At 44.2% G+C, this 16,459-nt stretch overlaps 1 protein-coding gene across 1 annotated transcript in view; it reads left to right on the forward strand.

Annotated features, from left to right (window-relative positions):
* The window catches only part of TBX20 (T-box transcription factor 20), a 50,292-nt gene extending 34,271 nt beyond the window's left edge, over positions 1-16,021 (forward strand). Inside the window, exons 7-8 of the mRNA XM_075557549.1 lie at positions 13,933-14,045; positions 15,681-16,021. Of these exons, the coding sequence (XP_075413664.1) occupies positions 13,933-14,045; positions 15,681-16,021 (454 nt within the window). The remainder of the gene's footprint in view (positions 1-13,932; positions 14,046-15,680) is intronic.
* Positions 16,022-16,459: the final 438 nt, after the last annotated feature.

Here is a 16,459-nt window from a genome sequence, read left to right on the forward strand (position 1 = left end):
TGAGAATTTCTACTTCTATAGAGTTTCAGTCCTGGAAGCCCACAGGGGAAGCTCCACCCTATCTTATAGGGCTGCTTTGAGTCAGAGTCACCTCTATAGCAGTGAGTTTGGTTTGGTTTGGTTTGGTTTGGTTTGGGTAGGCCCTACTGTACGTAGTCCTGCCATGTCATGGATTATATGCTGCCTGCTAACCAAAATGTTGGTAGTTCAAGCTCACCAGCTGCTCTGCTCCTGAAAAGTTTTGCCGTTTCAGAACCCCAAGGGGACAGTTCTGCTCTGTCCTGCAGGGTCAGTTGGAAGTGGGTTTTTTCTGTCCTGCAAGGTCAGTTGGAAGTGGGTTTTAGGTAGTCCATACTTTATTAATACAAAATCTTCTTAAATATCACTGACACTTTGGGGGAAAACAAACAAGAGGTTTAAAATCTTTCTTCCTCTTTTTCCTCAACAAATCTGTTTCAGAAAGGGACATTTATTCTACTTTATTGTGGGAATTTTCTTCTTTTGAATTGCTCGTTTTTTTTTTTTTTACCAAGTCCAATTATTTTGCTCTAGCATGGGCTGTCTGTTTGTCAAGTGTTAGGAGCTGAGATTAATTTGGAATAAAAGTCTGTGGATCTTTTTCAAATCTTTCAGGTGCAGATCGAAGCAAGGGTAATGATTTCAATGTATTGTTCTTTTCCACTATGGAGATGTGATCATTTGGTTATAGAGCAGTTGCCTCTGGCAATCAGCAGCCCTACCCCGTCTGCCGAGTTACCAGGCAGCTAGAAATCAACTGGGGAAATGACCGCCCAACCCACTAACACAACCAGCTTCATATTTCCCTTAAGATTAAGAACATTCACAGGCACAGCCCTATACCCTGCAAAATATCAAAAATGCCAAGGACCAGCTGAAGGTCTGCTGGGGGGCGGGGGTGTGGTTCTTCCTCTGAGCCTCACGCCCCGTGAGAATCTGCTCCCTTCACCAACTCAAAGCTCTGCCTTCCTCTTTGACCTCACAGAGCGGAGCGAGTTGAGAGGCAGCTCTTTATCTTTTCCCTCCGGGGCTAGTTTCTTCTTCCGTACATGATGGATGGCATGTTCCTTAGGCGTCTCTGCCTTCTCTGTGGCTGGCCTCTCTACGTCTGTAGCTGACACCCTCCTGAACATTCTGTTTTCCTTGCTTTCTTGGTCATGTCAAGAGGGGCAGACATTAAATACAGAGGCTTACATTACTGTCTTGGTTTGGAATTTGTACGGAGAGTCACTAAGAGTGGCTTGAAACCTCTTGTATTGAATAAGACCTTCAAAATGACAAAGTTTGGATAGAAGCCATGAGGTTTAGGCATTTGTGTGCAGTGCTCAAAGGCACTCTATTAACTTAGATGCGGAAGGAGACTTCAGACAAGCAAGTTGCAAATCTAATATCCTGGGTATTTACAGAAGTAGTCTAGTTTATATTATACAACGAAGCAGCAAGCATTTGGCAAATTTGCTAATGAGCAGTGGCGTCAATAGGAGAGTGTGGGGGGCCAGGCTGGGTGGGGGTGGGAGGATTACATCAAAATGACGATCTAAAAACTGTTGTACAGAGTTTCAGTAGAAATTTCATTATATAAAAATTTCCCTCTATCTTGTAACAATGAAAGTATTTATTTTTAAGTCCAACTTATAGGTATCCATATGCCCACAAGGCTAAACCTCTGTGCAATTTATTTTTGGGACCTCTAATATACGCCAGCCAGAACAGTCTTATTCCTCAATTATAAGGGCTCGTGGATCCTGTTTTGGGAGTGTCACTGGTAACTAGGATGGTGACCTACTGCCAACCATGTCTGTGTGACAGACAGTTGCTTCAACCTCTGGTGTTCCCTTTAAAGTTCAGCAAACCTTTGGGCACTGTTATGACCTCAGGTTAATGGTCTCCCTTACCTGATGCGTCTCTGTAGTTGTCTCGTCCTTGCCCCAGTTAAAACTTAATAAAGGTTAAAAAAATAAAAAAAGACTTAAAAAACTAATTTTTAAAAAAGATTAAAGCCAAGAATCTGCAATGCAGAGAGTTACCATGACTTAAAATCAGCTCAACAAAAACCATATGTCAGTTGCTATTTTTAACCTGCAAACTACCTGTGTTCAACAACAGATGGATTAGATGCCAGATACGGTGATACTAAACATTACAGGGATTCCGTGTGGTCAGTTCACGGACAATGTCTACTAATGACCATGGTGCCGGAAAGACCCTGGTGATTGGTTCCGACCTGGCTCCCGGCCGGTGTGTGGACTGTCTGGATCAGTGGGATCTCCCTAGGACTTTGTGGGGCCTCTGGGCCCATCTCCAATCAGTGCAGGAGCTTATGGCAGAGCCAACTGGAGCCTGCTGTCTACTCTTATACACCATATGAGCTAAAAATGCCTTTTGACTTTTTTAAATGGTGGGGAAAAAGTTCAAAATAATGCTTTATGATATGGCAATTATACGAAATTAAAATTCTAGTGTCCACAGATTTCCCCTGGAACATTGATAGGCTTTTTAGTTTATTCAGGACTTGGGGCTACTTTTGCACTGTTGTTGTTATTCGTTACCAACGAATTGCTTCTGACTGCTCTTTAACCCTGTGAGTGCAGAGTAGAACTGGCCTCCCGAGGGTTTTCAAAGCTGTGACTTGTTAGAAGCAGATCACCCCGCCTGGCCTCCCAGATGCCTCTGCATGGATCCCAACTGCCAATCCTTTGGCTAGGAGTGGAGGACGTAGCCATCTGCTCTTCCCAGGGACACTCCACTTTTGTGCTGTAAGGGCAGAATTGAGTCGTTAGAAGAATAGAGTAACATGAGAAGTCATGTGGTTGGTTGTTCTAGTCACAGCTTTTAACTAGTTCACATAGCCTATAAATATTGGTTAGCTATTTCTTCATTGAAAACATGTTAAGCAAACAAACACAACCCAAACCAAACTCACTGCCTTCAAGTCAGGGCTGACTCACAGTGACCACACTGTGGGTTTCTGAGACTAACTGTTTACAGGAGTAGACAGCCCTATCTTTGTCCTGAGGAGCTGCTGAGGGTTTCAAACCACGGACCATACAGATCACAGCCCAGGGCATAAACACACCCTCACGCGAGCTTGGAGGGCCTCTTCAAATGCTAATATTTTGTCAGTGGGAATCACCCAACCTCAAAAGTTTATCCTATTAGGATGTTCGATTTTCTTCCTTTCCTCTCGCTTGTTCTCTGCCTGGACTAAAACTCAAGAAAACCAGAACTTTTTGAGGCCCATGTTGTGGCGCGAGCTACCAACGCTGGCAGGACCTGGTCTCTGACAAAGCCTGATTCTTCCCGTCTTCCCAACAGGGGTAGTTGACAAATGCTGCTAGGGTTATTTAACAACTCATAGTCCAATAAAACCTAAGCTGGAATATTAAAAGTGAAAATTGGCAAGGTAAGAAGAAAATACATTAAAACCTTTTTTTCCCTCTTTCAGAGCATTGGAAACTTACAATACCTTTAACGAGCTGTATAAATAACAATTTGAGAAAGCAGGTGCTTTTAAAAAATCATAACTGGATCCATCATTGCAGCCACTGTGTCAATCCCTCTCATTAAGGAGCTTCTTTTTCACTAGCTCTCTACTTTTCTGAGCATGATGTCTTTCTCTGGGGACGAGTTCCTCTTGCTAACGTGACCAAAGGGCTTGGGCTCGGAATTTTGCCAGCCTCCCTTCTAAGGAGGATGCGCGTGTACCTTGTCCAAGACAAATTTGCTCATTCACCTGCAAGTCCATGATGCAGGCAGAACTCCTCCCCTATACCATAATTCAAATGTATCAGCTCTTTGGTCTTCATAGGGACCAACTTGATTCTGATGCTGGTTCTCCTGATCCCTGTAGAATTTAGATGAGTTCAGATGCTACATACATTAGATTGTTCCATACTTTTTTCCCTGGTCCTGAATGATACAGAGGGACAAAAAGAGGGTGGAATCTATGCAAAAAAGGGAAGAGGAATTCTTCCCTTTTCTTGGTTCCTTGAAATAAGAAGTCCTTTGAACACAATTCAGGACTCTTCTGATACTCAGTCACTTCTTGTGTGCTTCCAAATGGAGTCATTTTGAAATTGTGAAAAGCTCTGCTGATAGTGTTAGAGATGGACAGAAGGTAGTTCATGAGCGAGACGCCATTTCAGGATGATGTGCACCTCACTTCCTCCCAACAGCACACATAGGCACCATTCTTGTGCACCCTGTGGGAGAGCTGGGTGAATGAGAATACTTGCTCAGTACTCTATCCAAGTAGAGGCACTTCCTTTTGACATATTCCTTTACTTTTGAACTTTGGATATATTAGTCTTTTGGAGGACTGGTAAGTCTGGTCCAGAATGAGACTTTGTGCAGTGAATTCGGGGGCACTTGGTTCTCCCCTCCTGTTTGTTTTCATCTTTCCCTACTTAAGATGTCTGTTCCTACCTGCTCTTTTTACCAACATTAGAGCTAATTTTTCAGAAAGAAAACTCTAACATTCAGGGCTCATTTAAGAAGTCAAGCATTTTGTGAACAGAGTAGCCTAACCTGATAGTTGTTACTAAAATAACCATCAACATAATTTCTACATCTATAAGAGAAGCCAGTGGAATCAATTTGCATGGGGGATAAAAATGTTTCCATTATAAGTTTTTGAGAGAAAATTGTACTGGCTGAGAAAAGAAATATAATAAACTTAAGCCTAGAGAATAGTGAAATTGGTATGGTCTTCACATAATTTTCTAACTTCCTTAAGATTTTATAAATATATCTATATTTAAGCATTGTGGAGACTTTTACAAAGTAGAGTTTGCAGTGTCTGCAATAAAATAAAGTTAAAATGTAATTTAAGAAACACACAAACTGGATGTTACGGGCAACCACTCCACCAGAAGCAAGCTCTTTGAAAGTAAAAATTCTAATGATAGCAAATAGCAAAAGTTAATAGCAATTGTCTCTGCCCCTTGGCTCTGCCCCTGCTCACATTGACCCAATGTTTCCTTGGGCCAGACACTCTATGACAGGAGGCAGAAAGTGTTCCAGGGCTTCCTCCAGAAGCAATGGCTATCTCCTCTACTTGGAGGGCCAGGACGCGGGAGTCCCATGATATGTGGATATCAAAACAGAAATCAAAGTATTTTATCTCTGGGACTGTTGATTAACATGCAATATTCTCACCTTGAGGAGACAAAAGCAACTTCATTTTCAATTACTGAGATGGATCTGAAATACACACTGACGGAAGAAATATATTTTATTGTAATGTCATGCATGCTACAGTGTGCTCGGGCATTGTACTCTTAAACTTCCCTCGAGCACTTAAACTTCATTTTTAGGAAGCATTTGAGACAGGGATGCAATTTTGGAATTATTTGGTTTATTTTGATCATTATACAAATGAGGCAACCAGGTCTCACAGAGTTTAATGGGGCCTGGGTAGTGGTTACTGGGTAGTGGTAGTGGTTACTCTTTGGGCTGCTAATAGCCACAAAGTCAGCAGTTTGAAACCACCAGCCACTCTGTGGAAGAAAGAGGAGACTAGCTACGCCTATAAAGAGTTGCCGTCTGGGAAATCCACAGAGCAGTTCAGTTCTGACCTGCAGCGCCAGGGTGAGTTGGAATCACCTGGATGGCAGTACATTGATGTTTTTTTTGTTTTGGCTTGTTTTATTTTGGGGGGACCCAGAGAATTCAGGTGATTAGCTCAGTTTTACGTGGCTAGTAGGCAATTTTGAGTTGGAACCCACAGTTTTTTGCAACTAATACTGAGCATCTCCTACTCTTCCTTTCATTTGTTTTGTTGTTGTTGTTTTTCAGTTTTTTATTGCAAATTAAGTGGGGATTACATTTCAGATCATCAGCTTTATATGCAACAGTTTAAATTACACCCTTCACCCACACCTTGGTTTCTCTTCGCCCTCTTGTGGGCGACCATCTTCCCTATCACCCAAGTTAACAGCGGTCAACAGTGTAGCCCGTGACTTTGTCTTTGCTTCCTTGCCCTCCCCCCAGTCATACTTGACAGCTTCCAGAGTACACTCCTTTGGGTATGAAAGTTTTTATCTCGGCTTTGTACATTTCCCCCCTTCAAGCAGTATTTTTATATCATATTTGGCCTTTCTTGATTAACTAATTTTACTCACCGTGGTGTTCTCCAGCTCTACCTGTGATGAGGTCTTCGTGGCTCCCTCCTTGATTTCCAGCCATGCACCGGATCCCATTGTGGGCCGTACCACAGCTTCTTCAACCATTCTTCTGCGGACGGGCACTTAGCTTGCTTCCATCTTCTCGGCATCATGAACAGTATCTGCTCATGTTATAACTCCTACCTTTTTAAGAGAATAGCTACTTTCCTTTTTGGTGCTTTTATCTGAGGGTTTATAGATTCATAAATGGCTAGAACCAGTCCAGTGGGTCCCCCAGTAGACCCTCATTAGAACAATCTGAGACTCGGAGAGTGATAAGAAATGAGATTGTGCAAAGAGAAACATGCATAATATGAATGCACTAAGGCCTGGCGACCAGATAGATGTGCGATAAAGTCTGAGGCAAAACATAAGCTGTTTGACCATGCTGGTGAAATGGAATGGATAGCTTTGGCCGGCACAGTTTTTTTTTCTTTTCCAAATTATAGAAGGAGTCACAACATTTCTCTAGCTAGCGAACTTTCTACTCGTCATTTATTCACAGCTCCAAGAGGAAGCACTTTAAAAACAGTATAAACCAAAAGTGTTGAAACTGAAAATTAGATGAATACAATTATTCACCGCTGACTTTTAATTGTAAGCTAAAAGTCCCTCCTGTTTTCCCTACTTGTGTTGCGCCTGCTGTAATTTGAAGGCAGCTCCCTGGCTCACAGTTTCCTGACGTTTATTTAGAGGCTGAATAATCAGATGTGCTGATGTCTAGGAATCTAAGCCTAACCGTTTGTCCTTTCTTCCAGGATACAATCTACTTACTTTCGTTTCTAACGTTAATATAATGCCAACAATGCTTATTACGACTGGAAAGAAAGATTAAGTCAAATTAATAAAAAATTAACTGAAGTCTAAAAGCTTTTGTAAAGATTAATTTGGAATTATTTTGTTTTCCTCAGATGAGTTGAACAGTCTAGTTCAATTCTTAAATTAAAATTAATGATTTATAATACATCTCAAGTAGTATTATCTAAGGTTTTCATTTATTAAGTATTTATGGAAGTTGCAAGTATTGACTTATTGTCTTCCAGTAATTGATAGTTTTATCGGCACAAATCTTATGAAAAACATTATGGCAAGAAGCTATTTATAAAAACCCAGTGAGGCATGCTATAATCATGGAAAACAAAGTTGATTCACAAGTACAACCTTAACTATTTTGTTTGCTGTAAATGAGGTTTGGCTTTAGCAGACTTGAGGTCACTTCCCTTCATAAACATAGTTTTCTCTAGGTCTGTATTTAGTAGAAAAAGCTAAAAGGTAAATTGAGATCACTTGTAATTGTCATTTAACTTTCTATTTGCCATGGACAGTAAAACCTGTGGATGCCACCACCCAGCTGAGGCGGAAACCGTCAGAGACGAAGTTCTAAACTAGTTTCCACTTTCAGAGGGTGATTGAAAGGTGACAGACTGCACCCTGTCCATAGTAGAAACCCTGTGAGACCCAGAGAGACAAGGCAGTCCTGCCAAGCTCTGACCTTCACAGGTTCATTGTGGATTGTAGAAATCTTAAAATGAAGAGTAGAAAATTATAGTGACAGGAAGCCTCAATGTCATCTAAAGTAGTTATTATTACTTAACCAGTCTTTGTAACGGAAGATATTGACAACAATAAAAATGATCACTTAGTTTGGTTAACTTGATAGAACTTATTCAGCACTTAGCATGTACAGGCTCTTAAGTAAGGTGACCGGTCATCCCGCTTTTGGCAGGACAGTCCCGATTTTTAACAATTTTTCCTGCATCCCGCAGCATTTTTAAAAAGTGCCAATTTTTGGAAAGAATGCACGACAAGCTAGGGTATAAGGTGTTCGCCTGCCATGTGGCTATTTCGCCAGGATAAGAGTTTTATCAATGGTGTCCCATGTTAAAATCTGATCACCTTACTTTATAGGTATGAGTTAATTTAATATTAATACTAACCCTAAGAACCCAAGCTTTAAAAAACGTAAAGGCAAACTCACTGCCATCAAGTCAATTCCAATTCATAACGACTCTCCAAGACAGAGAAGAACTGCTCCCTTTGGTTTTCAAGACTAAATCTTTACAAGAGTGGATAGCTCCATCTTTCCTCTGCCATTGGCTGCCTGGTGGGTTCAAACTGCTGACCTTATGGTTAGCAGTTCAGTGCAGAGCCCACTACCAAACCCTAGGAAAGAGATCATGTTATTAGTCTCACTTTACGGATACGAAAGCCGAGTTCTGGATGGGTGGCGTAGTTTGGCAAAAGTGAGGTTTCAAGCCCGAGTAGACGGTTTCCTGTTTTCATGCTCTTTGCCATTACATTGTTTCTCCAAGTGTGATCGCAGGCCAGCAGCACGAGGATCACCTGGGAACACATTGGAGACCACACCCCGGGTTTCCTGAAGCAGAAACTCGCTGGTGGGCGCAGTGCCCTCGGGACGGAGTGTGCCTGGTGATTCTGATGCTCACTGAAGTCGCAGAACCACTGCCTGACGCAAGCATTGATCTTGACTTTGTCCAGGAGATGGCAGTCTGGTAGTAGAGACAGACATGTAAACACATAATTGCCATTAGCCTCGTAAATGCCGTGGAAGTCAAGCATATTATTTACAGCGTTGGTGCAAGGGGGCATGGGAGAAGAACGTTAAGGTCCCGCTTCACGAGCATAGAGAGAGTTGTGTTTTTGTTTCAGTATTTGAGGAAGGGCAGTAAGTGGATTGAATTTGAGACCCTGAAAAATACGTCCTGCAAGTCCTTGCCTCTATGCCTGGGGTTATAATCACGTTTGGAAATGCCTTGCTCCTTATGTTAATAAGGCAGGATTCATGTAAGGTGTGTCTTGAGTCAAGTTCTTATATAAGATATAAGAGAAGCAGAGGAAACCAACCAAGAGGAGGAGAGACAGGTGCCGAACCATGTGGAGATCTCCATGGAGCCAGGAAACAAGCTGAAGAGAGGAGGGCATTCCCCCAGAGCTGACAAAGAGAGAGCACCTTTTGCTTAGAGCAGGCACCCTGACTTTGAACTCCTAGCCTCCAAAATCAGCTCAACCATAAGAACAATTGTGAGGTCAGCACAGGACCGAGCAGTGTTTCGTTTGTGCTTAAGGTAGTCACAGGTCGGAGCCGATTCCAGGGCACCTAACAGTAACAACAAACTGCGAAAATAAATTCCGCTCATTAAAGGCGTCCCCGTGTGCATCCTGGCATAGCAGCACTAGGTAGCGGAGTGCCAGTGCTGGTAGAGCGTTTCGGTTTTGCTGGCCTGGAGTTGGAACAGGTTGTCCAAATGATTGCTTATGGTCCTGGGTATTTTGATAGAGCAACATAATCATTGTCATTTCCCGCTATTTTTGGACCTTCTGGTTTGTACCTCTGACAGGTGTATTGTTTGTGGAATAATGACGGCCATAAGCTATTCAGAAATGATTTTTTTTTCCAGAAATGATTTTTTTAAAGATCACTTAAGTTCATGGCACTTTCTGTGCACAGAAAAATGATTTGGTGTTAGATGTAGGGGTGTCAACCAACCTTCATTAACGGGATCCATTCCCATGATCTATTCACTCCAAAATCCTTGGTGCCACTGTCGATTCAGCATCGGCCTGCTAACCTCTTGTGAAGACCCCCAGAGCCTCGGAACCCCCTGAAGGGCCCCTGTGACTCAAAAACAACTTCACGGCAGTGGACTTGGTTTGGGTCTATTAACTCCGAAAGGAAGCCTCCTACAATAACACTTTGCTCTGGCCCCGGACGGAAGTGAATATTATGAGACACTGTCACCGCTGGTAATATCTAACATCACTCACCAGGCGCACTGAGCCGGTGCTCATTTCTCAGGGTACGATGTTTTAGAAACCCTCACCAACAGACTTGCAAGCTAAATTGTTTGCACTTTTCATCCGTCTGGAAGAGGGATTAGACATCGCGTAAACAGCGTGGGCTGGCTACTCTTTGCAGCATCTTCGAGGAGATGGCTCTGATATGCACCACTGTTTTTAATCACTTAAAAGGCAATAACTCGATTATGGCATCCTTTATGTAAGAATGGCCGTGGCTTTCAGCTCACTTCCAGGCCTGACACAAGTAAATCACCTCGATAAAATCCCATTTTTCCTCTCGGAGAGACTCCCATAAGTAATGACGCCAGCGCTCCACCAGGACAAAGTGGATGGTGTGGAGGTCTGCTCAGGTCAGGAGGCAGGACGTTTCGCCAGGCAGTGATGCAGCGTGCCACGCAGAAAATGCCTTTTCTTCTGCGTCTGTCGAAGAGGCTAAATGATCCCCCATCGCTTTTAAAGATGCAAATGCTACTCTTCCTTGGTGAACTTCGAACGCTTGCAGCTAGTTACTTCCGTACATGAGTATGGGGAGAGGAAGACCTTTTAGAAACGTGCTCTCCATCCTTTGGGCCGATTGGGGACCATGCCTTTGTCATACACAGTGATAAACTCCTTCCCAGGGCATGGCGGCAAGTTCCTGCCTCGCGTGAGAGCATCCGCCTCATTGTGTTTTCAGTTCATTTCAAATAGTGACAGCCTAGCACTCGGCCTACACCCGAAGGAGCTCAGCCTGAATGGGTATCGTGATTGACATGTTCTTGCAGGTTCCTCAGCGCTTTTTAGTAACCCGGATTGCCCCCAAAGACCGAGTCATTATAGTGTATTTTAGTCCTTGATGAGCTATGGAGACTGTTGGAATTACCAGGCTGTAAGTATGTAAAGATGAAAACATGGCAGTTGGAAAATTAACTTTTTGAGATCCGTGTCAATTATCCCTCCACATTAACATTGGCATTGAATGGCTTCATCAGGCCTGCCAGTGAATGGGAACATGTTTTCATTGCAGCAGGCTGACTCCAAGGGATCCACAAGGCTGCCCTAAGGGTTTGGGTTTTCTTTAAAAGGCTACACTTTAAAAGAAGGTGGATTCACTAATCTTATAGGCTAGATGCGATTTTATTAAAACAAAGCAAAACAAGATAAAAACACTGTCCTTGAACTGAGTTCTGACTCGCAGGGTTTCCGAGGAGCAGACAGCGTCCTCTTTCTTCCTCAGAGCGGTGGACAGAGTAGAGCTCAACGAAATGAAAAGCTTCAGCTCTTTGAAAGAGAATGAACAGAGAAGCTATTGACAGGGAGAACATAGTTGCAAGTCATAGATCCTGCAAAGACCAGGGCTCTGATATATAGGGGACTCTCAACTCAATTGGAAAACAAATGACCTAGTGAAAACCTTAAGCAAAAGGGTTGAACAAATCGTTCACCAAAGTAGATCTATGGCCATCGCGAGTCAGAACATAGAGAGATGCTCAACATGTTAGTTCTTAGAGAAATGGACATTATAATTACAGTGAGAAAGCTGGACCCTAAGGACATGGGGAACCTGGAGCTTTCAGATGCTTCGCTGGTGGCACAATTGTCTGGCACATTTGGCACAACAGCTTTGAAAAATCATTCGACCGTTTCTCTGTACATTAATCACCTACCTGCCATACGATCCAGTCATTCCACCCCTAAGTATTGACCCAAGAGAAAAGAACACGTATGTCCATTGAAAAGAAGCCTTTATGAATTGGGGGAGCAGCTTTATTTGTAGCAGCTTCCAACTGGAACCAAGTCCAATGAGGACGCCATTTGATACACATTTGATACACAGACTATAACAGCTCCATAAAATGGGATGCTGCTCAGCGTAACTCACTGCTGTCGAGTAGATTCCGACTCATAGTGACCCTGTGGGACAGGGTAGAACTGCCCCAGTAGGTTTCTGGGACTCTAACTCTATGAGAGTAGAAAGCCTCTTCTTTCTACCTTGGAGTGGATTCAAGTTTCTGACCTTATGATTAACAGCGCCACGCAGGACCCGCTGCCTCACCAGGGCTCCTAAAGCAGGAGAAATCAGTCCCCGGCAAAGGACATCAGGCTTGGTAAAGTAAGACCCCCAATAAGACAGACTGATGTAGTGACTGTAACAATGGGCTCGACATCACAATTGTGATGATGGCATAAGCCCAGTGTCCCCTTCCGTTGTACTTGGGGTTGCTGTGAGCTGGGACAGATTCAGAAGCGCCCAGGAACAAGAGCAAACAATCCAGCATGAAGAAGAATGAGCTGCTGATACCTGTTCTCTGACAGGGACAACTTTTACAACAGTTATGCTGGAGTACAGGGGTTCCAGTGTGAAAGGATCTGTAAGGTATAATTCCATGTTTATAAAATTCTAGGAAATGCACACCAGTCTGGAGAGAGAGAAATGATGTGCGGGGTTTCCCAAGGAAGGTAGGTCAGGTCAGCGTCGGGTCCCGGAAGAGATTACTAACGGGTAACACGTCTGGCTTAGACATAGCAGTCATGTTTATTTTGCTTGCAGTAATGGCTTCACATATATACATTAAGACCTATAGCAAATGTACCCTAGTGTACCTTTTGAGAACGTGCTGTTGATTGTAAGCTCTTTATACCTCAAGACAGTTTTCCGTTGGTTGGGATTTCAGAACCCCAGTGGCTCAGAAGCAGGCGAGGTTGAGAACGCCCACTTCACGTCCTCCGGTTGTAGCTGCACTCCACGCAGGCAGGTCATTGTAGGCTCTTTCTTGTGTATGAATCCAGAAATATTATTGTTGGGAGAATGGGATAACAGTCTATCCTGTGACCTTCTGGTCTCCCCTTAGACTGCCCGTTGGGAGCCCTGGGCCCGGGACATTCCCTGATACCGGAGCTTGGAGCTCTTTCTGTCTCTCTCAACTTCTTCTCCTTATCCCAGGGCCTCCCTGTACGCTCTTAGTGGAAAGTCAACTGTCGGCTTTGCCCTCATGTCTCACCCCCTTTCTACATGCGCCTCCCTGTAGTTCAGAGAGGGATTGTGCTTCAACTGTGGGGAGCAAGCTCCTAGTGACGGGAGGAAGGCCGCCGTGGAGACTGACGGAGCAGTTCCCTCTGTGTAAGATGTGTGCAAGATGTGCTCTTATGCACCCCAGAACTTGGCTCTATAGTTTGGGGCAGTGAGCAGAGTGAAAAATTACACACACGAGTTATACAGGCATATGTGAACAGAACCCTTTTTTCGTTTTTCTTTTTAATTCCCAACTAGAAACCTACTTTATACACCCTCCGTAGTTCACTCCTTTCACTCAACTGTGTTGGAGATAATTCTGTCTCAGTCAGTGCGAAGAAATGGGTTCATTATTTTTAAGTTATGCATCAATCCATGGACCTGGATGCTGCATGATCCCAATTAACTTGACTCTCTCTGGTGGTCCTGTTCCATTAAATCACAAACTTCTCCATGATCAAAACTGCCTATTTTTTTATATTCTATATGCACTTGCTCTGTTTGTTCGTGAGTATTGAGTTTTTTTGTTCATTTTTAATGACTGGTGAGTTTGAACATTTTGCTAACAGTTCTGCAGATACGGAATTGGTGAGGTTCTTATATTCGTTACTTGATGAGGCCCGTGCGAAGAGTCATTGGAGTTTCTAATAGCACCTTCATTTCCTTTTGTGGTCAGGTGTCCCGGTTCTTCTTCCACCTGGCGCTCACATCTGGTAGGATTTCAGGGCCTTCCCTCTACCCTGCCCAGTTATTTGCTTCCCTTTGTCTCCTGGATTCACAGTTCTGAGGGGTTTACAATTTTGTGAAGGTCATCTTTCCCTCAAGTGGTTTACCTTGTGTCTGAAAATGTCCTTACTGTCTAATAAATTATAGTAAGCCCTTTTATCTTTGAGAGCTTACCTCTGCAGAACACTCACGGAGTGTCCTTTTCTGACCTAGGGAAAGTGTGGAGAGCCTGATTCAGAAGCATTCCTATGCCCGCTCGCCCATCCGTACCTATGGAGGAGAAGAGGATATCCTGGTGGATGAGAGCCAAACCACACAAAACCGAGGTGAGACCCCTTCTGGGCTGTGGACCTGCTGGGAGCCAGAGCCCCTAACAGAAAAGGGAGGCAGGCAGCTGGTGAGGCGTATTTCATTCCATGTTGCTGCAAAACGTGTGAAGCTCTCTCATGTTGCCTCAGCCAAGAAAGGGTTTGAGAGCCCTCTTAGAAGGGAATAAGGAGCCTGCTGGTGCTGGTGGAGAAGCACTGGCCTGCTGAAGGTAAGGTCAGTGGTTCAAACCAAACCCACTACTGCTCTGGGGGAGAAAGAGGAGCTTGCTGCTCCCTGACAGATAGGCAACCTTAGAGACCCCCCCCCCCTAGAGTCACCAGGAGTCAGAATCCACTCCATCACAGTGGGTGGGCTAGGAAGGAATAGCCCATCCTTGATGTGGACTCTCACGAGTTCTATTATTTTGCCTTAGAGTCTTAAATGACTGCTGTCTGAAGGTTACCTGGAGTTTGATTATCCAGACAAAGGATACTGAGCCTTTGAGGCAAGGGTCAGTAACTCCTAGGCTTCGATTTACTACGAAAGAGTGACTTTCATCATCTGAAAATTGGGAATGTATTTTCCCACATATACCGGGGATACTTTTCTAGAAGCAAACACATTTAGAAAAAGGATTCCCCGAGTGAAGGGCGTTCTGTGACTGTAGTGATGGTGATCCTTTCCATGGCAGGACTAGGGGGAAGTGTCTGTCACCCAGGCTCAGAGAGGAGCCCTCTGCCCGTGGGACCAGAATCCAGGGAAACAAGGGGTGAACTCCGAATCAGAGGGTTGCCCCCTGGGTTTCTGTGTCATTTGTTATGGTTGGTAATAATGTGGAACCACATCCACAGTTTTGACCAACATGCTAGGGCGGTTCTTTTAACTCACTCCTAACCAATATACCGCCAGAACATTAGTCAACGGAATGCCAGGTCTTCTCGAAACCTCTGAATGCTGGCTGCAGTGTGAAAAACAAACATAGTCTATGGGTTCTCACGGCGGCTTTGGAAACCTGCTAGCTTTGCTGAGGCTCGACTTTCCCACCTTTCTTAGGAGGATGCTGTACAGGTGAAGACAAACACCACCTTGTTCAGCCACACTGTGCTCTAAGGCAGCTAGCTGAAGCAGGTTACCTAAAGGTGTGAATCTTTCCCCAGTTGTGAAATTGTCTCTTCCTCGTCACTGTGGTTGGCTGGCTGTCCATGCATACTGGGGTACAATGCTGCCTAGTTCTGGCTGTCCCCAGGACAAGTCCCATACTAAACCATCATGATCCTTAGGAATTTCATTGGCTGATTTTCCAGAGGTAGATCGCTAAGGCCTTTCCTCTGAGTCCACGTAGTGAGGAAGCTCTGCTAACATCTGTTTCACATCAAAGCAACATGCTAGCCACCACTGATAGGACACGAAGTCTCCTCCAGGGAAGCCGAAAGTTAACCAGCAATGCTTCTTTGTCTTTTCCATCCAGGATGGGAGTGAAATATTCTAATCTGGAAAGAGACGTGCCACATGGTTGACAAGTTGGACCATCTTTTTAAGTCGCATATTTGGTCATTCTTTTTGAAAAGTAATCCATCTTTAGAGATCACGTCGATTGTGGTTTGCACTTTGAAATCAAGTTTCCAGGCTAATGGGTTGTTTTTTCCTTCCAGGGTCAGCCTTTACAACATCTGACAATCTGTCCCTCAGCTCCTGGGTATCCTCTTCATCCAGTTTCCCTGGATTTCAGCACCCACAGTCCCTGACTGCCCTTGGCACCAGTACAGCATCCATAGCAACACCCATTCCTCATCCCATACAGGGATCCCTGCCACCCTATAGCCGACTCGGGATGCCTCTGACCCCATCAGCCATTGCCAGCTCTATGCAAGGGAGTGGCCCCACATTCCCATCATTCCACATGCCTCGATACCATCACTATTTTCAGCAGGGGCCCTATGCTGCCATCCAAGGACTGCGCCATTCCTCCGCTGTGATGACGCCATTCGTATGACTGTTCTAGAAATGGGGAAATTCCAGACCCAGAATGTGCAGGCTGGGTATGGAAATGTAGGAGAGGGTGGGGTGGGGGTGGGGGGGTGTTGGAGCAGGGGCTCTCTAGGGACACGGGACCTCTGAAAGGGGAGAGCTGGACTCAGAATAAACTTCAGCTGGAGGAGTGTGCCAAGGACCAGGATGCATCTGTCGGTGGGGGTGCGTGCGCTGGATTCCGTGTAAACTTCTCAGCCCGCCAACTTCTACAACTACATGGATGTTGTCTTGCTCAACAATAAGAATGTTTGGACACACTAATGTTTAATGAGGCAGACCAGATGAATCTTAGGGTGCATTATTTCTAGTGGTTAAAAAATGCTGTGTTGATGCAGTAATGTATAAAATCCATGTGAATAGGCTTTCTTTCTGCTTCCACAAGTTAAGAGAATTTTCAAAG

This window comes from Tenrec ecaudatus, chromosome 9 (genome assembly GCF_050624435.1).
Source record: "Tenrec ecaudatus isolate mTenEca1 chromosome 9, mTenEca1.hap1, whole genome shotgun sequence".
Taxonomy (NCBI): Eukaryota; Metazoa; Chordata; class Mammalia; order Afrosoricida; family Tenrecidae; genus Tenrec; species Tenrec ecaudatus.